General features: G+C 41.1%; 2 protein-coding genes across 2 annotated transcripts in view; one reads left to right on the plus strand and one right to left on the minus strand.

Annotated features, from left to right (window-relative positions):
- NCF2 (neutrophil cytosolic factor 2) overlaps window positions 1-17,473 on the minus strand; it is a 57,482-nt gene extending 40,009 nt beyond the window's left edge. The window contains exons 1-2 of the mRNA XM_033915215.1: window positions 17,215-17,473; window positions 6,015-6,097 (exon numbers count right to left, since the gene is read on the minus strand). Of these exons, the coding sequence (XP_033771106.1) occupies window positions 6,015-6,097; window positions 17,215-17,388 (257 nt within the window). The 5' untranslated portion in view covers window positions 17,389-17,473. The remainder of the gene's footprint in view (window positions 1-6,014; window positions 6,098-17,214) is intronic.
- Window positions 17,474-17,712: 239 nt separating this feature from the next.
- LOC117346095 (nmrA-like family domain-containing protein 1) overlaps window positions 17,713-21,220 on the plus strand; it is a 53,252-nt gene continuing 49,744 nt past the window's right edge. Inside the window, exon 1 of the mRNA XM_033915442.1 lies at window positions 17,713-17,802. The gene's annotated coding sequence lies outside the window, so the exon portion shown is untranslated. The remainder of the gene's footprint in view (window positions 17,803-21,220) is intronic.

A 21,220-nucleotide genomic window follows, 5' to 3' on the forward strand; every position in this document is an offset into this window, starting at 1 on the left:
GAATGAAAAAATATTTCCTCCTATTGGTTGTAAAAGTATTTCCCTGTAACTTCAGTGAGTATCCAGTGGTATTTATAATTTTTGATGGAGTACAAAATCAATCCATTTCTACATACCCATTCTACATCACTCAGGATTTTGTAAACTTCAATTATATCTCCCCTCAGCCAACTCTTTTCCATACTGAAGAGTCTTATCCTCTTTCCTCTCTCCTCATATGAAATGAATTCCATCCCCTTTATCATCTTGGTTGCTCTTCTTTGAACCTTTTCTACTTCTGCTGTATCTTTTTTTATATAAGGCAACCAGAATTGAATGTAATAAAGCTGAGGTCACACCATGGAGCGATTCAGAGACATTATAGCATTCTTAGCCTTGTTTACCATCACTTTTCTAGTAATTCCAAGCATCTTGTTTGCTTTTTTGGCCACGGCTACATATTGTCTATAATGACACCTAGATCTTTTGCTTGGGCGCTGACCCCCAAAGTAGACCCTAGCATCTGGTAATTATGATTTGGATTATTCTTCCTAATGTGCATCACTTTGCATTTGTCCATATTAAATTTCATCTGCCATTTGGATGCTCAGTCTTCCAATTTCCTAAGGCCTACCTGCAATTTTTTAGTATGCATGTGTTTTAACAACTTTGAACAGTTTAGTGTCATCTGAAAATTTAATCACCTCACTTGTCGTTCCAATTTCCAGATCATTTATAAACATGTTAAATAGCACCAATTCCAGTACAGATTCTTGTGGCACTCCATTATTTACCCTCCTCCATTGAGAAAAATACCCTCTGCTTTCTGTGTGAGAACTAATTCCTAATCCACAACTAAACATTGCCTCCTATCCCATGACTCTTTAATTTTCTCAGGAGCCTCTCATGAGGAACTTTGTCAAACGCTTTCTGAAAATCTAGATACACCACATCAACCAGCTCACCTTTATCCACATGTTTATTTACACCTTCAAAGAAGCCAAGCATATTAGTAAGGCATGTCCTCCTATGGCTGAACCCATGCTGACTCTGTTCCATTAAATCATTTGTCTACGAGTTCCACAATTTTATTTTTTATAATTGTTTCCACTATTTTACCTGGCAATGAAGTCAGGCTTATCAGTCTGTAATTTATTGATGACATTGAATGTCCAATTTTTTTTTCAGTCTTGATGGTACATGCCTGGTTAACTTGATATTCAGAGCTAACCGGCCATGCTTTAGCATATAAAGATAGGACAGCTGTTTGTGGGCTAACAATGGCTGGTTAGCTCTGAAAATCAGGAGCTAACTGGACCCAATCCCCAGATTGCTCCTGATATAGACTGCTTGCACTTCCATGCTAACAGTCATATTCAATGAAAATAACTGGTTAAGTGCTGCTGAAAATGACCAGTTACCCACCAACAAGTAAGTTAACCAGTTGGCAGTTGTTCCTGGCTGATTAACTCACAATAAATATTGTCCAGATGGTCCTTAAATCTCACTATTTCAGGCAGTTCATCCTTGGAATCTCTGATTTGTACTAGAGGCAAGGGAGAGTGAAAAGGTCTGCCCAGCTTCCCTAATTCTCAACCTACTGCTGCAAAGCTTTCAAGTTACCCAACTCCAGGAGACCTTTTGGCCAGTCCTATTTTTGAACTTATATCCTAAGTCAGTGTTCTATATGTAGTCCCTGATGCCACCAGTTGAAATCAGCATTTCAGGTCTCATAATAGGATAGGATTGCAGAAGTCCAGGACTGATTTAGAATTTCCCTCCTGGAATTGGGTAACTTGACAGGTCTCCAACTCTAACGATTAAGGGCCCGATATTCAGTGCTATTTATCCAGCCAGGAGCCATTCCCGGCCGGCTAAATAGCCCATAGCCAGCTATCCTGAAATATTTAGCAGGAGATAGACTGCTATCTCCTGCTGAATATATGGCTTAACGGATTGACCAGTGATGAGCTATGTCACGTGAAATAGTTGGTCATTAATCAGTAGCTTGCCAGCTAAGTTTGCCGGCCAGAAACAGCTGCCTAAAAGGGTGGTCTACTATCATTGGCCAGTGAGCCCTAGCTGGCTATGTCTTGGCAGGCCAAAAATTAACCAGAAATTCAATGCTGGTCACCAGACACAGCACTGGCATTGAATTTCCAGGTTTGCCATATAGTGCAGGAAATCGCCAGTGATCTCCCGTGGTCTGAATATCAGAGGGTAAGTCGCTCTGTTAAAACATGTGCTTGCATTGTCTCCATGTTCACTCACAAACTACAATGCAACTAGGCTGTGCACTTTTCCCAGCTACTCCTGGAGAGGTGAAATGATGGTGGAGAAGGGGTTGGGGGCCACAAATATATATTTGTCTAGGGGCCAATATATTGTTAATCTGGACTTGGCTTTGTCAGAGAGAATGAGAGGGTTCATATGTATTATTTTTGTCTGATTGTATAATTTAGAGGTCCTAGTGACTTTTTGCCGAAAATAGATGATGAATAGTGCTCCATCTCTTGAGGAAGCTAGATGGCAAAACCCAGATCTGAGTAGAGGGAAGCCATGATTATGGCATTTGCATATTGATAAAACTTGGAATAATTGTATCATAATCATCGCTGGAAAATCCATGCCTTTGCCTTATGGGGACTGCTCATCATGACCAGGGCAGGATTAATTCGTCGAGGGCCCCTAGGCACACAAGTACACTGGGCCCCCTGCCCCTCCCTACCCCACCATGCGCCCAGGTGGAAACAGGAAGCTGTGTCAGAGGAAAGCTTTGGGCAAGCAGCGCCGCTTGCACAATTACAGTTCCCATTGCCTTTCTTACCCGTATTGCTTGTCTTACTTTCCGTCGATGGGGGTTGGGGCCGCGTTGCCGATCGGGGTGGGGCCTGCATTTCTGATCGAGGGGGAGGCCCGCGTTGCCGATCGGTGCTGGAGGGGCCCATCGCCATTTGGAAAAAAACAATGTTGATGCCCTCCTTCATCAGGCCCCCCTGAACATTTCGGGCCCTAGGCACATGCCTACTTGGCCTATTGGTTAATCCTGCCCTGCTCGTGACCATCAACCAAAAGATAAGTGACTTGGTTTTCACTCCGGTGATGAGTTTGTGGTTTGGAACGGGAGAGAAGTGTGGTGATGGGTCCACATATCGCTTGCTTTGACTACATATGCGAGAGTTTATGGTTCTGAGCACTCCTTTTACTTTATAATATAACATATGCACAATTTGTGAACAAATTTTATTGATATTGGTGAATAGTGGTGTATATTCAATCATTTATAGTGGAAGATTAGTAGTCATGAACAGATAGCGCTATTTTTGTCTGGCCTTGCACAATTGCACAATAAAGGGGGTTTTTTTTCAGCTTGAATGGAAGGCAGCTGATCAAATTTATGAGTAAGCTCTGGACAGCATATCATCTGCCTTTCACTCTATTTCACAATAACATTATTATTTATGGTATAAGTTGTGAGTATCATTTAAAAATAGTTTTGATTTATATACCCTGATGTATCTGATTAATGTTTGGGTCTTGTCTGATATTGTGCTTCTTTACAGGAATCATTTTAATTCATTCATTCATTCAAGTATTTAATAACACCCAGAATGGGTTACAAAATTGTATACATAATAATTAAATACAGGTGTAACACAAAAACATAATTAAAACAAAACACAAATCTATTCAGACATAAAATTCTTTTTTTTTTTTTTTTAATACACAAAAGGCCCCTTTTAAAAAGCCACGGTAGAGATTCCCACACAGCAAATGCAACATAGTTCATTCAATTTCTATGTGCTTTGTCTCATTTGCCACACCAGGAATCACTCCTTGGATTTGTAAAAGGGGCCAAAAATAATTCCTTCTAAATGTACCCCCCCCCCTTTTACTAAACCGCAATAGCGGTTATTAGCACAGGGAGCTGTGCTGTATGCTTTGCACTGCTCCCAACGCTCATAGGAACTCTATGAGCGTTGGAAGCAGTGTGGAGCATTCAGCGTGGCTTCCTGTGCTAATAACCACTATAGCAGTTTAGTAAAACGGGAAGGGGGGGGGGTTAATGTAATGGAGAGGACTTCAATTATCAAAAATTTGTGGCAATAAAAAAACCTCAGTTCAAAAAGAAGCTTTGCTAACCCAGCTACTGCTGTTTTTTCAAGGCAAAGTTACATTAATCACAGATCAAGAAACCTCACCCCCCCCAAAAAAAAGATAATTGCATTGAAAAATCATCTGTCTTAAAAAAACCTTTCATTTATGTTCTCAGATAGAGAGGAAGCCAAAGTACAGAACAACCAAGAAGCACAGAAGAGAAGCACAAGGAGCTTTGAAGTTCTGAGCAGTCAAACTTCCATTTATTGAAGGATTACATCGAATGACCATGTTTTGGTCATTCCATGTAATCCATACAAAGAACAATGGAAAGATAGCCAAACAGATAACACCAAATGCTGACTCTCTCAAAAATCAGTAGCCAAGGTATAGCCAGAGTGAAGTTACACCTGCATATTAACGTTAGCTGTTAATTGTTGGATTACATTGGATGATCCCAGATGCAGGCAGATACGCCGAAACACGGACCATGTTGGGTCTTTCAATAAATGGAAGTTTGACTGCTCATAACTTAAAGGCCCCTTGTGCGTCTTTTTTGTGCTTATTTATAAGTCCCCAAACATTATATAAGTAAGAAAATAAGAAGGCAGTTGATCTACTAGATCCACCGTAGGGGAAAAACAAAGAAGCAGATCATAATCCAGAGCAATCATAATCCAGATTAGCAATCTTCACAGACCCAGGCACATTTGTACTTACAGCATTGGTGTTTTTAGTGTGCCTCTTGCCAGCTGATTTGCCCCTGATGCAGCCCTATAAACGAAATGCGACCAAGCCGGGCACATCCTTATGTTCCTGGGAGTACTTTTAATAAAGACTTTACATTTGGATTTTGTTTGGTCTACTTCTTTGTTTTCCCCCAAACATTAAGAAACAAGATATTTTAATTTTATGATCTAATTATGATGCTAACCCCCTCTTTCACAAAGCTGTGCAGCAAAAGCCCCAAAGCCCTTTAAATCCCGGGGCAGTTATCGTAGCAGCTTTGTAAAGGGGGGGGGGTAATTTAGCTCTGCATAATCATTCAAACAATGCATTTATTTATTTAAAAAATTTCTATACCGTTTTTATCCAAAACAGTTCACAAGGGGTTACATACAAAAATAAGAAAATAAAATAAAAAATATACAGTACAGCATGAATTCAGTATAATATGAATCATTTGTTCAGAAAAATGCATTAACAAATAGCTGAGTCTTCAACATTTTCTTAAAAGAAAGAAATGAAAGTTTTTTTTAAGACAGAAGATTTTTCAATGCAGTTCATTTTTTATGGTGTTTTTTGTTGACCTGGGATTAATGTGAGCTTGCCTTGAAAAAACAAACAAAAAAGCTGTAGCTCTGTGGACAAAGCTCCTTTTTGAACTTTTTCTCCACATATTTTTGGTTAGTGAAGTGCTTTCCAAAACATTAAGGCCCATTTTACAAAGTTGCAGCAAATGCACCGAAGTCCTTTCAATTCCTAAGGGCTTTGATGCAGTTACTGCTGCAGCAGCAGCATCACTACTGCAGCTTTGTACACGGTCCTAAATTTACATGGAATGACTTTGTGTTTTGAATTCAGGAGGCCATCTTTATCCTTATTGGTTGTAAGCATCCACCTTTCTTTTCCCCCCCCCCCAGAAACTAGACATAGAAACAGCAGTCTGGAAGCTAGAAACTACCCTGCTCACACTGCCCCAGGGTTGCCAGCAGGCTCCATTTTATTTTCAAAACAGACTGGACCAATTTGGGGTTTATCTTGCTGCATGCAGGGAGATTTAACTCTGTTTCCCTTAGAGTACTCAATAAAGCAGTCAAAACTATGAGGTCATGCACATGATAAGGTAAAACCAGGACTGGATTTGCCTGTTCTGAAAAACTGGAATCAGTTAGTGACCCTATTGTACACTCTATTTGAGTTGCTCTGGCACTTACTCTCCTTTCTTGAGATATAGGGTCCCTCGCTGGAAAAAGGCTGCAGCTAAGTGCTTATCTCGTTCAATGGACCTGGTGAAAGCCTGTAAGGAGGAAACAGATGGTTTATAATTTGGGGGGGGGAAGAAATCCAGGAGACAGGGACTTGCAGGCTGACTTAAAGGGGTACAATGAAACCTCCCTCCACCCGAGCTTGCCATCTCATGTCAGTTGCTCTTTTTGGCCACCTCTTGCAACAGCCCTAGCAATTAGAGAGTGTTGTGGGGACAAAGATTCATCCCTGTCCCCTCACCGTCCTCATATTTTTCATCCCTATCCTCGCAAGAAGTGAATTTGTTTATTGTGAGCAAAAGAGACACAATTGCAAAGATATCAAGAACAGCCCTCAGGATATCACACACAATTAACTTAGTGCTTTTTTTTCAGTGTAAAAGCAAACCAATAGCATATGGCTTAATGATTTTCTCAGTGTGAAGCGACACCAAACAGCACAAACAGACAATGTCCATTTACAAGCAACAAAACAAAATCAGCAAATAAAGAGAGGACAAATTCAGTCAAGTATAATCCTCATAATATCACACACAAATAACTTAGGGCTTCTTTTACAAAACCATGGTATGGTTCTGGACGATGAGAGGCTGAGGGATCCCCACTAGCATGGATTTACAAAGGGAAGGTCCTACCAATCCAATCTAATCAGCTTCTTTGACTGGGTAATAAAAAAACTAGATAAGGGAAAGTCCCTGGATGTAGTGTATCTGGACTTCAGTAAGGCTTTTGTTAGTGTCCCACACTGTAGATTATTGAACAAGATGAGCTTGCTGGGACTAGGAGAAACATTAACTACATGGGTTAAACACTGGCTCAGTGGCAAACTTCAAAGGGTGGTGGTAAACGACACTCCCTCTGAAACATTGGAGGTGTTCAGTGGAGTACCGCAGGGCTCGGTACTGGGTCCAATCCTATTTAATATCTTCGTAAGGGATCTACCTCAGGGACTTCAGGGTAAAATTGCATTATTTGCCGATGACGCTAAATTATGTAATGTAGTGGGCGGAGGTACCGTACCCGACAGTATGACACAGGACCTACTCTTACTGGAGAAATGGTCTACTATTTGGCAGCTGAGATTTAATGCCAAGAAGTGTAAAGTTATGCACCTTGGTAGCGGAAATCCTTGCAGAACCTACACTCTGAATGGTGAGACCTTAACTAGAACTGTTACAGAACGGGACCTGGGAGTAATCATTAGTGAAGATATAAAGTAGAGAATGTCACGGGGAAAAAATCTGTCCCCGTCACCGCCCCGTCCCCTGCCCACCATCCTCTGCACCGCCCCGTCACCGCCGTTCCCTTCACCGCCCCGTCACCGTCACCGCCATCCCTTTCACCGCCCCATCACCGCCACTGCCATCCCATTCACTGCCCCGTCACCGTCCCCGCTACATCCATATAAGCCTTAGTACTGTAATATTTAGCTTATTCCTTTCTTATAAATCAAAGTTCCTGCTGCTGAACTAGAGAAAGAGATGTTCAGCTGGCAGGGCTTTGTTTATAAATTTTTATCAACACAACTAATATACTACTTTATCCTAAAGCAAAAAATAAATAAATAAATAGAATTTTTTTTTCTACCTTTGTTGTCTGGTTTCTGCTTTCCACATCTTCTCATTCAATTCCTTCCATCCACTGTGTGTCTTCTCTCTGTGTCTTCCATTTGCTGTTACTGTGCCTCTCTCTTCACCCCCCCCCCCCACCAATTGGTCTAGCACCCATCTTCTTCCCCCCGCTCCCCCATAGTCTGGCATCTGTCTTCTTCCCACTCTGTCTTCCACATTTCCCTTCAAGGTCTGTTCCTCTCCACCCTCCTTCAATGTCTGTCCTATTCCTTTCCACCAACACCCTTCCCTCCCTCCTTTACCATCTGTTCCTTTCTACCACCCTTCAGCTCCTCTCGCGTGGCCTATCTATATACCTTCCTCCCTCTTATTTTCATGGCACGTTACAATGTAATTTGTGCAAGCCACTGGAGCCTGCGAGCTCGGTCCCTGTCCCATCCCCACAAACCATCTCGCTTCTGTGCTCTTATTTTCCCCATTTCTAATATCTCCCCTATGTATCTGCCATTGCCCCCCCCCCCTGTGTCCATATACCATCCCCATGGCATGTCCCCTTTATGTCTCTGTCCCTATGCCCCATGCACATAATTTCCCCTCTTTCTGTTACCTTCCTGTGTCCAGATTTCCCCTATCTTCCTCTTCCATACCAGTGTGTCTCTTCTTTTCAACCCCATCTAGCTTTTTTCCCTCTTTCTTCCCCCCCACCCCCTGCTTCTAGCATCTGGCTCACCTGCCTGTCCTTCCCTTTCTTTCCTGCTGTGAGTTTTTCTTTCCGTCTTCATCCCCTTGGCCCAGAATCCTTTTCCCTTTCACTCCCTCCTTCCAGTTTGAGCCGGGAACACAGGCGATCGCACGGTCCCCGCAGCCCCCACCCGCCTGCCCAATCGATCCTAGTGTTTAGCCAGCTCTCTCCCTTCTCCTCACCTTAGTTTGCAAGCTTTCTTTTTCGGTGACCTGCACGCTTTCCCAAAGAGCCGCGCACACGCGGCTGCTCAGTGTTCAATCTTCTGCTCTGCTGCAACTTCCTGTTTCCGGTTGCGTCAGAGCAGAAGATCGAAACTGAGCAGCAGCAGGTGCGCGGCTCTTAGACAGCGTCCGGGTCGCCGAAAAAGAAAACCTACAAACTAAGGTGAGGAGAAGGGAGAGAGCTGGCTAATCACTAGGATCTTTTGGGCAGGCGGGTGTGGGCTGCGGGGACCGCGCTATCCTTCATGCCTCACTGCGGGGACAAGACCATTCACCGCTCCACAGGGCGGTGAATGGCCTTGTCCCCGTCCCCTCAGCGACTGCTAGTTTTCGTTCCCCATTTCGGCGGGTTACCCACGGCTAAACACGGTGGCCACGGGTAAACCGCCACCGTGTCATTCTCTAATATAAAGACTGCCAATCAAGTGGAGAAAGCTTCATCCAAGGCTAGACAAATGCTGGGTTGCATCTGGAGAAGTTTCGTCAGCCGAAAGCCCGAAGTGGTAATGCCACTTTACAGGTCCATGGTGAAACCACATCTGGAATACTATGTTCAATTTTGGAGGCCACATTATCAAAAGAATGTGCTGAGAATAGAGTCGGTTCAGAGATTGGCCACTAGGATGGTCTCAGGACTCAAGGATCTCCCATATGAAGAATGTCTAGGTAGGTTGCAGCTATACTCTCTCGAAGATCGCAGAGAGAGGTGAGACATGATAGAGACGTTCAATATGTTACTGGCTGTATGGAGATGGAAGAAAACATCTTTTTCCTTACAGGACCTACAGCGACAAGGATGGATGGATGATGGAATAAAGTACATAGGCATATGGATTAAAAATACAATGGAAGAAACAATAAAAATAAATGAAAAATCGTTATTACAGTGGGTCACAGAAATGTGTGAGCAATGGAATCCTTTACATCTTTCTTGGTGGGGGAGAGTCCAAACTATTAAAATGATGATCTTGCCTGTGGTTTGTTATCAGATGGGTATGTTGCCGGTTTATTTTCAAGGGTCCTTTTATAAAAAATGAAATAGTATTCTCATAAAATTTATTTGGCTGGGTAAAACTCCTTGAGTTGCTTTGGTATCTTTACAAAGGCCAATTTCAGAGGGAGGAGTAAATTTTCCCAATTTTTATAGGTATCATCAAGCCTATGTTTTGCGCCAGGGTATGTATTGGGTCCTCCCAGAGCTCATGGAAAAACTCCCAGATTGGTTGTGGCTAGAATGGCAACTCATGTCCCCATTACACCTTTGCCATATGCTCAGTATCAAAATGCCTAGTTATAGTAAAGATAATAGAATATTAGCTGATACATGGAAAACATTGCGATATGTAAGTAATTTAACAACTATTCCTATTCACAAATCTACAAATCAATCTATATGGCTGAACTCCAAGATTCAAATTGGCGGAAAAAGGCTTGCCTGGAAGCATTGGATGATAGCAGGAATATGTTTATTAGATGAAGTTATCTCTAATGGTAAAATGCTTGAATTTTCACAGTTGCAACATAAATATGGCCTTAATAAATCAGAAAGTTTTAGATGGTTGCAACTGAAGCATGCCATTCAGGCGGGGTTCCCTGAAAGGAAAAACCTTAGTAATCAATTTAGTATGGAGTTCTTATGCTTTCAGGCGGACTTCTTGGGTCACCAGGCCGCCCAGTGGTATAAATTGCTGACTGGACTTATTAAAAAGAAACCAAACACTGGTCTGAGAGACATTTGGAGCATTGAGATTAAGCATCAGATTACTGCATATCAATGGCCACGAATTTGGTCTTGGAGGATGAGATGTACAGTGTCGGCATCTATGAGATAAACTTGTTTTTTTCTGTTGCATAGAGCATTGTGGACCCCTGTTCGTTTACAAAAATTGGATAGCTCTAAGTCTAATAGATGTTGGCACTGTCATCTCGAAGCAGGGACTTTAGATCATTTATTATTCTATTGTCCATTTATTATGAATTTTTGGAAATCAATTTGGGACCAAATTAATTGTTTATTAGACAACCCAGTGGCATTATCATATTATACTGTGCTGTTTGGTATGGCAATGAGAGCAAAAAGTCAGATTTCTACAAATAATAACAAATTATTACTTATAATGACTGGGGTTGCTATTCAACAAATTACGTATAATTGAAAAAATTGGAGTAGATTAAATTATAATTTCTGGTGGAATTCCTTATGTCAGGTTTATAAAATGGAGAGATTTATAGCTATACAGAGTGGTTCTTTCAGGAAATTTCAGGATGTGTGGGAGCCATTTACAAAGTATTGTACCAATTAGATGGCATTTTATTTATTTATTTATTTCCCTTAAATTTACAATTTCGATTGTGAGGGGGGAGGGAAGGGTAAATTTATGTTACATATTGTATAAGGTATTGATTATATGATAAGAAAGGGTAGGAAGGGTGGGAGTTAAGAACATACCATTGATGATTATTAAGTGATATAATTATTGTTAATTTGTTTGAATATATTGTTACACTTATTGTAAATTTGAAAATGAATAATGAATTGGGAAAAAAAAAAAAGAGGGCATCTGCTAAAAATCAGGGGTGGGAGATTTCATGGGGACATTAGAAAGCATTTCTTCACTGAAAGGGTGGTTGATCGTTGGAATGATCTTCCACTTCAGGTAGTAGAGGCCAACAACATGCTCGCTTTTAAGAATAAATGGGATAAACATGTGGGTTCACTTCGAGGAAGTGCTTAGGGGGGTGGGTTATCCGATTGGGCAGACTTGTTGGGCCGTCGGCCCTTTTCTGCCATCATACTCTATGTTTCTCTATGTAGTGATGCTGCCATGATAAATGCACCAAAGCCCATAGGAAGTGAAGGGCTTCAGTGTGCTTAACGCAACAGCATCGCTACAATAGCTTTGTAAAAGAGTGCTTTGCTCTCGGTCATTTCCAGGAACCTTGAAACCTATACAGGCAATCCTTAACATTAACCTATAGGACATGGCTTATTGCCTTTTCAGTGAGAAACTAAACAGCCCAAACAGACAAAAGAATAGCAATGTCCACTATAACTGTTCAAGTTTAGCGTTAAGTTTTAGAAATACTCTTGTTTCTAAGCTACTAAACAAACTGGATTATTACAGATTGATTCTAGATAGACATTCAATGCTATCAAAATAACTGGTCTCTTTAACACAAACAGACTCTCACCAAGCATGGGATAAGTATCTACAAACTAAAAATAGAAATATGTAGACCAAGTTAAACTGAATCACCAAAAAGCCAGACTCTGCACACAATGCAACACCACAGAAGCAATGACACATGTTCCATAATAGCAGATAGCAGATGTATATTTGAAAAAACTGACAAATAACAATCACCATTTTACATATTAAAAAAATGGAAAATAAGATAATGCCATCTTATTGTACTAATGCACAAAGTCTAGGCAACCATCTTGAAAATCTTCAGAGTGGCGGCAGGGGCTGGAAACAGTTGGGTTCTTTCTTGCCCCTGAAGAAGTCACTAGACATAACATAACATAACATAACATAACTTCATTCTTCTATACCGCCACAATCACTGGGGATGTTAAAAGGTAGGTTTGGGGAGGGCTGCCCAGTGTCCCCACTGCCATAGTATTACCGTGGCAGTAGTTCCCATTCCCATGGCAATGCCACAGAATGGTCTACTGCTACCACGGTAATACCGGGCAAGTTAGTCTAGGTCCTCCCTGTTATTGCAATAACCACAGAATTACCACAGTAACAATTACTGTGTCACTCTGTACTAGCAAAGGTTTTCTGGTATCACTACTCCCTTCTAGTACAAAATGGACCCTTCCAGCAGATTTAGAGAGCCACCTTTGAAGTATACAACTTGGGATCTAGCTAGGTACTTGGGACCTGGGTTGGCCACTGTTGGAAACAGGATATTGGGTTTGATGAACCTTCAGTCTGTCCCAGTATGTCAATTCTTATGTTCTTATATGCATCCCACCAAAGGCATGGGAGGTATATGTCAGTAGTTGGCTGCGTCAAGTGAAGTGTTGTAATGTGCACTCATGATTATGACTAATGACCTCTATGGCTTGCGGTGCTGTTGGTCGTGAACCCAAGATGAAGAATTTGCCAAGTCATCCCAGAATCGGTTACATCTCTCCTATCGCTGCTCACTCTTTTGGAGTTGTAAAGTACCAGTGATTCTTATGAAATTAACTACTTTACAGAGAAACTAAGCAGAGAGTCACTGTCCCCTGCTGCTCACGTTTACTAATCACTAAATAACTTTAAGGGTAAGGGCAATAGATTTTATTCAGTATAACACCTTTCTGTGGGTACAATCAAAGCGGTTTACATATATACTTTATGCAGGTACTTTTTCTAACGTTCAACGTGCCTGGGGTGACTTTCAGTTTCCTTTTCTCGCAGCACAGCCGACTCCTAAAGAGCAAAAACAGTAACACTTGCAAAGATGTCTTTGATTCAGTTAAAGGAATAAAACAGCTCTTTTTTTTAGTCTTTTATCACAACAGGGCAAGACTGTGTGTTGCCCAGGGTTTCTCATATCTGTCTTAATGTACTCTATGCTTGTGCTTGAAAATGCATGGCCAGACAAACACACTCAGTCAGTGGGCAAGAACCAGGAGAGCAGCCGAGAGCCCAGACTGTGAAGAAACTCACTTCCCCCATTGTTTCCTGCTCCACAGACATATATCCCCCAATATAAATGGCACTAACAATTGTGCATGCATCCAGTTTGCACTTGCAATTTAATTAAATAATTAGCCAATTAGCACTGATAATTGGGCTCTAACAATTAATTCTCAGTACTATCTAGAACAGACATGGGCAACTCTGGTCCTCGAGGGCCGGAATCCAATCGGGTTTTCAGGATTTCCCCAATAAATATGCATGAAATCTATTTGCATGCACTGCTTTCAATGCATATTCATTGGGGAAATCCTAAAAACCCGATTGGACCAGAGTTGCCCATGTCTGATCTAGAATAAATTAAAAGTCATGCGCACATATTTACGTGCCCGATCTGCATGTAAATTTACACATGGCAGCACAACAAAGAAAAATGGAGAGACCCAATGATCCACAGTGAAAACAATCCACCGATGAAAACAAAAACAAAAACTGTGGATACAGATGTCCTGGAGATAATTTATTAAACACTAACATATAAAACCATGAAAATTCAATTTAAAAAGTACAATGATAAAAAATACTGTAATAAAAATCCAACCGGACCCTACACAGTCCATGTTTCGGCGAACACACCTTCCTCAGGGGTCCAATGGTTTTCAACCTCACATATAAAGAATTGGACTGAAAACAGTCTATTGTCTTTAAACATATGAGCAAAGAACACCGCAGACAAGCTGAAGTAGCAAAAAAATGCTAAAGGGGTATGGCCATGAGAGGGTCAAGGGCGGTTCAAGGACTTGGGAGTGTGATGATCTTAAGGTGGCTAAACAGGTTGAAAAGGCGACAGCAAAAGCTAGAAGGATATGGGTACAAAGGAAGAAGAATGGCTAATATGAAAAAGGAGATATTGATGTCCCTGTATAAGACTCTTGTGAGACCTCATTTAGAGGCATGCAATTCTGGAGGCCGCACCTTCAAAAAGATATCAAGTTTCAAGTTTTCTTTAAAATTTGGTATACCGCTTTAAATAAATTGTCAAAGTGGTGTACAATGTTAAGACTTAAAACCCGGGGGAAGACATCAAATAACAACACTTTACTGACTTACAAGATACAAATTGGATTAAGGGGGAAACACAATTTATAATAGGAAAAAAAGGACGTAAAAGGTCAACACATTGGGAAGGGGATATGCTCTTCCTTCTATATGCGATCTAGCATCTACTTGTCCTATGCATCTTTAAAAAGGAAGGTCTTTAAGTTATTCTTAAATTTGTCCAGTGAGATCTCTTCTCGAAGATGAGAAGGAAGGGAACTCCATATTGTTGGTGCAGTAACCAAGAAGATTTTTTTCCTTGTGGTGTCATAGAATAAATGCCACGGGGAGGGGACCATCAGAAGGTTCTGGTTGCTAGATCTTAGTGTTCTAGTTGGGCAGTGTGGGATAAGAAGTCTATCTATGAATCTTAGAGTTTGTGTTAACTTTGTTTTATAGATAAGTAGTGAAATTTTATATGTGATTTGATGATTGACCAGAAGCCAATGTGATTTTATAAGCAGGGGGATGGCATGATCAAATTTTTTTGCATTATATATTAGTTTGACTGCTGTGTTTTGAATAATTTGGAGTCTTCAGATTTCTTTTTGAGAAATGCCCTGATACAGGAAATTACAGTAGTCAATTTGAGATATTACCACAGAGTGTAGTAAGATATTAAGAGAGGAGGGTTCTAATAGACTCATGATTGATCTGATCATTCTTAGTTTGTAAAAATTTTTCCTGACCTCTGCGCTTATCTGTTGGTGGTAGGATAATTCATCATCGATGATTACTCCAAGGATCTTAGTACTATTAGTGAGTTGAAGAGGGGTAGACTTGAGATAGATGGGGGAGACAAGAATTTTATTTCTAGTAGAGAAAGCATTCTAGGGGGAGAAGAGCATTCCATTTGATTTGTCGGGGTTAAGAAAAAGCATGTTTGCAGTTAGCCATTCAGTGATCATTTCTAATTTATTATTCACCAGGAGTAGAATCAAATAAGAAACACAGCCAGAGGTGATTGCATAAAGAATATATTATAGAAATAGGCTTACAGAAAAGCAATATTCATAAGCATTACAATTAAGCATTACAATTAATGAGAGAGCAAAGCAGTTTCCCTGCCTTACAGAGTTCAGAGGAAAAGAGAGACATAGAAGCCTGAAGTTCCAGGGAGATCCAGAAAGAGATTGAGAAAGGGGGATGGGGTGATGGTCTAAGCTTCGGGTTCCATAGATAAAGAGAAGGATAGACAGAGAAATAGACAGAGAAAAAGATAGACCCCTGTGTGTTGCAGAGAGGAGGCTTTTATAGTTTGGAATTTTATTCTGAATATAGAAACTATTGTATTTCCCATTATCTTTCTGTTTAGAATTTGTAAACTGTTTGAAACAATGGTTAGTTTAATTGATAAGGAGGGTGTGATACTTGCAGGCATGGTAGATGGGATTAGTCTCTGGCTTCTATGTCCCATTCAAGCAGCCTATCTTCTTGATAAACAATCCAGTCTGGCTGGATGATTAATGTATGTGAATTCTGTGCAGGGGCACAGAATTCTGCATCAACATTCCAGAGTCAGATTGATATAATTTCCCATAGGCCTTTGCTGACATTAGTTATGCCAACTGAAAATGCTGATTGCTAGCAATAGCTATGCTGACATAGGGCTGCTGTAAGTGATTGCATTGTTTTCAGCCATTGCATGTTTTCAGCCATTTGTGCTAGCATTCAGTAAAGTAAAGTATACCACGGCAACTCTTTTAGATCAGTCTATAAGTCTCAAGTATGCAGTCCTTTGCCTGGGCAGGGGTAGGTAATTCCGATCCTCGAGAGCCGGAGCCAGGTCAGGTTTTCAGGATATCCACAATAAATATGCATGAGATAGATTTGCATCTCAAGGAGGCAGTACATGCAAATCCATCTCATACATATTCATTGTGGATATCCTGAAAATCTGACCTGGCTCAGGCTCTCGTGGACTGGAATTGCCTACCCCTGGCCTGGGGCATAGTTTTGCTTATTAATTGCCCTGGTCTTCTCCACTGAGGGAAACAGAGGCTGACTTAAGATCTGCTTCTGTTGACAAAAAAAACCTACATATGGATGCTTCCAGCAGGGGGCAAAGTAAACCTTAATCAGCTCATGTTGGATCTGAATATTATAAGAACAAAACAACATAACAATATATCAAGCCCAGTATCCTGCTTCCAACACTGGCCAGTATAGGTCACAAATACAAGTTGGCAGTAAACCAAAAGCAGCAAACTATGGATCCACATTTGGGGTCACAACCTGGGTGGGCCCTCCATACAAATGACATCACCTAGCACAGGGATCTCAAAGTCCCTCCTTGAGGGCCGCAATCCAGTTGGGTTTTTAGGATTTCCCCAATGAATATGCATGAGATCTATGTGCATGCACTGCTTTCAAAGCATTGGGGAAATCCTGAGAACCCGACTGGATTGCGGCCCTCAAGGAGGGACTTTGAGATCCCTGGTTTACATGAATTTATTCAGGTACTCAGGCATTATTCCCTGTCTATCCCAGCAAGCTCATAATCTATCTAACATACCTGGGGCAATGGAGGGACTAAGTGACTTGCCCATGGTCACAAGGAGCAGCATGGGTCTGAACCCACAATCTCAGGGTGCTGAGGTTGTAGTTTCAACCACTGCGTCACACTCTCCCCTTAATTTCTAGAGATTTCACTTCTCCATCTTTAGGAAGGCAACTTTCAATTTTTTGGTTTAACAAATCCCAGAAGTCTCAGGCTTAAGATCTTTCAAGTACTGGAAATGATACATAAAGAGAAGCTGACAATCATTGCAAGTATCTATTTTATCATTCTGTTTGTATATTCCTACTTCTGCCAACTACAGCCTCACAATTCTCACATTCTAATATGTACCAATAGGTAGCAATACGGTACCTCACCTTCTCAGCCTTGTCCAAGTCATTAAGGATCTGGTAGATGCATCCAATATTAAAGCAGATTTTTGAGTGAGGATCCTGGATAGAAGTGAAGGCATCCAGTGCTGTTTTCCAGTCCTTCTTGTCTGCTGCTGACACCCCCTCACTCCAAAACCTGATACTTTCTGCTAGAGACATGGTATAGGTGGGGTTTTTCAATTGTTTTTGCTTAGACAGAGCTTGCTGCAAACCTGTCTTTGTGTTGGAAAAGCAAAGCTGACACTTTCACCTCATGACACAGAAATCTGACTTGCTTCAGGCACTTCTTAGTGTTGCAATAAATCCAGGAAATATCGGAAAGTCTCTGTAACAGAAACACAGTTTTACAAAGAGGAAGTGCCTTAGAAATCAGTTGAGAATACATTAGTTCCCTAAATAGGCTCTGAGGTATTCAAATGCTGCTTTGGTTATGTTAAATAACCCTTCTTATTTGAGATCACCAAGAATTCTAACATGCTCACAGGCAGGGCTCCCCAAAGGGGTGGATATGCAGAACAACCACATAGGCAATAAGCTCAAGGGAACTTCAAGCATGCAAGCCCCAAAGGAAAGGTAGGTGCCAAAAGTGTCTTTTGCTTGAGCACATTTATGCCAAGTAATTGCCCTGATTTTAGGTTCATCTGAAAGCAAGATTTCAGTTCTGTATGTAGTACAGCCAGAGATTCCACAAAACTATTCAGAAGAAAATCTGAACGCCCCAAAAAAGCAGACTGGGAGGCCTGTAGGGTGGAATCTTTAGCATACACATTGGTCAGTATCTCTCAATACATGATACCAATTTGTACTTAGGAAAAGGGACCACAAGGGTCATAATCCAACCAATGTTTTGCCCACAAAGCATCAACTAGGAGTTTGAAAGTTTGTTTGTTTAGCCTTCCAGGGCTGGTATAATGCATCCTAGATGCAGTGGCATAGTAATGGGAACAGGGGGCCACAGACAGAGGTGAACAGAGTTTTAATAGTAGACATTCAGAATATAGTTATAAAAGGGGAAATATTACTAATAGGTGATTTTAACATGCCAGATGTTGATTGGGGTATCCCTATTGTAGGGTTTTCTAGAAGTAGGGAGATCCTGGATTCTCTACAAGGAGAACTGTTCCAGTATTTGATGCCGCCTAGCATAATGTCAGCCCCCAGCAGGGAATCTGACTCATTATTAGGGGCGTCTCTCAGTCCCTTAGATAGAACTCCTCCTCACCCTCCAACAGGTTCCAGTGATGTGAGGACCGAACAGATTCCCACTATTTTTCCAGGAGACATAGACTTGCAGATGCCTTCTAAGATAACTTTTAAAGAAATGCCAAAAATTATATCTGTGCAAGAAAATAATTTGGCAGAGCAAGGACTCCCAGAAAGTCCACAGGACATTTCCGTAAAAGATTTGTGGTTGATACTGTCAGCCTAGAGGCCTATGGGAAATTATATCAATCTGACCCTGGCATGGGAAGGCAGATAGACCCTTCGTGCAGGGAGACTGTGTTAAGTATCCCTGATATGTTTTAAGTTTCCCTGATTGAATCATGACTAGCTAAAAGGTGTTAATGTCTGATTAAGAGGGTGCTTAGGACAATGGTGCACAGATCAAGCCAGAGACTTAATCCCATCACCATGCTTGCAGATGTCACACTCTCCTTTGTCAATTAAATTGACCATTGTCTCAAACAGTTTGCAAGTTCTAAACAGAAAGATACTGGGAGATACAATATTTTCTCTAGTCAGAATAAGATTCCAAGGTATAAAAGCCTGCTCTCTGCTCTATCAATAAGTCTCTTTTTCTATGGAGCTATCGATCTGTCTCTTTTTCTATCAAGCTATCAGGAGAGGGGTCTTGGCCCTCTCTCTCTCTTTCTATCTAGCTATCTCTTGGCTCTTGGCTTGGCACTCTGGTTCTCTCTTGAGCTCTCTCTATCTCTCTGTCTATCCTTCTCTTTATCTATGGAACACGAAACATCACCCCATCCCCCATTCCCTGAAACTTCACACTTCCTTCTGGACTCTGTAAGGCAGCAAGACTGCTTTGCTCTCTGCTTAAGTGTAATGCTCTCTGCTTAATTGTAATGCTTATAAATATTACTTTTCTGTAAGACTATTTCTATAATATATATTCTTTATGCAAACACCTCTGGCTATGCCTTCTTTATTCTACTTTCTGGTGAGTCATCGGTGAGGGAACTGAACCTGGGACCAGCGTTTGTCAGGACGCCTTTCACTTAACCCCTCCAACCTAACATTGTGGGGGTGCGACCATCCTTACATTTTATGAAACTGACAAATACATTCCAGAGTTGAGGGGTTGTTGATATCAGTGGTTAAGCAAAACGCAGTATTCTCTCAAGAGGTTGTTCAGAAATTTGGAAAATGTGGACTCTAACTTAAAAGTATTGGATAAACAATTAATAGTGATTGAAACACACGTTTCTGCATTGCAGAAGGTTTCGTCTTTTGTGGTTAAAGATTCCCATATTATATATTCCAAACTTGAATCAATGGAAAATGTATATTGTTCTAGGAATCTGCATTTTGTTAATTTCCCAGTTATTTATTATTCCCAGAACTTTTGCTGTAGAAATACTTTAAATAGATATTGGGACTACCAAACTCAGATTCCTTAGTAATTTCTAATTCTTATTACATCCCACAAAAAAGGAAGATAGTCTCTGAGCAAGGGATAGGCCAGTTAGCTCCAATAGATTTTGACCTAACTGAATTTCTAGAAGACTCTGAAGATGTAGTTCAAATGAGGTCTACCGTGTTATTGACCTGTGCTAGTGAAGTAGATAAGGGACTTATTATGAAAATGTATTTTAAAAATAAGAATGCAAAATTTTGTGGAGATGTAATTTTAATATTTCCGGATGTAGCTAAGGCTATTCAGTTAAGAAGGAACGCCTTTCTTTTATTGAAATCTACAGTATTGGCTTTAGAAGCCACTCTCTTTCTAAAATTTCCTTGCAAATGTATGTTAAAGCTTCAAGAGTAGGGATTTGTTTTCTGGGACCCTATTCAGTTTGAACAATTTCTGAATCTATAAGAGCAAATGGAGAAGTAAATACCAACTGATATATTTTGAGGAGTCATTAAGGTATCACCATATAAAAGTGGAAGGATTGGCTAGAAGTATTTTTTTTAGGAGTTTTATGTTTTAGTTAAGGTTAATATATCCTAAATTTTTCCTTTTTCTCTTTATTTTCCTTTGTATAAAAATTAGGTTATGTTCTCTCATAATGTGGTCTAGAAAGGGGCTTTTAATGTGTGATGTTACTGTGGGTTATTATGTGACTGAAATCCATTCCATACTGTTCCAAGTGATTTGTATTGAAATTATAAATTTTTTAAAAAATGTGAAACCCCCCCCCCATGTCCCCCAATGATCCCTGGAACCAAAATAGAAGCAGGAGAGATGCCCACTCCCTCCTGCCACCGCAAAACCCCCTTGTGCCGAGCCGAACTGCCCTTCCCCCCCTCCCCCCCACATGACCCCTTCTCCATTTTTCTATCAAATCAGCAGGAGGGATGCCCACTCCCTCCTGCTGCCATGACCCACTCCCCACCAAGACCCCTGAACCAGCCCTTCCCCTACCTTTCTCCACTTTACAAAGAATCAGCAGGAGGGATGCCCATTCCCTCCTGCCACCGGATGCCCCAGCCCCTCCAAACCATCCCCCCGAACCACCCCCATACCTGTACATTAAGATGACAGCAGGAAAGATCCCCAGTCCCTCCTGCTCGCAGGTCCATCACTGCAAAATGGCGGGCCTTCCCCTTCCCAGTGCATCCCAGGATACACAGTGTGACAGGGAGGACCCTGGTCACTAGTGCTGTACCTGTCACTAAAGAATTAAATAAGCCCAGCAAACCTGTTGCCAGCCCCAGAAGAATTTAGAGAGTGCCACCACAGAAGGATCCTGCAGTGAAGAACAGGATTCCTACAAGCATTCTCTATTATCCCTTTTATATGGAGGCTATT

Source organism: Geotrypetes seraphini, chromosome 12 (assembly GCF_902459505.1).
Source record: "Geotrypetes seraphini chromosome 12, aGeoSer1.1, whole genome shotgun sequence".
NCBI lineage: Eukaryota > Metazoa > Chordata > Amphibia > Gymnophiona > Dermophiidae > Geotrypetes > Geotrypetes seraphini.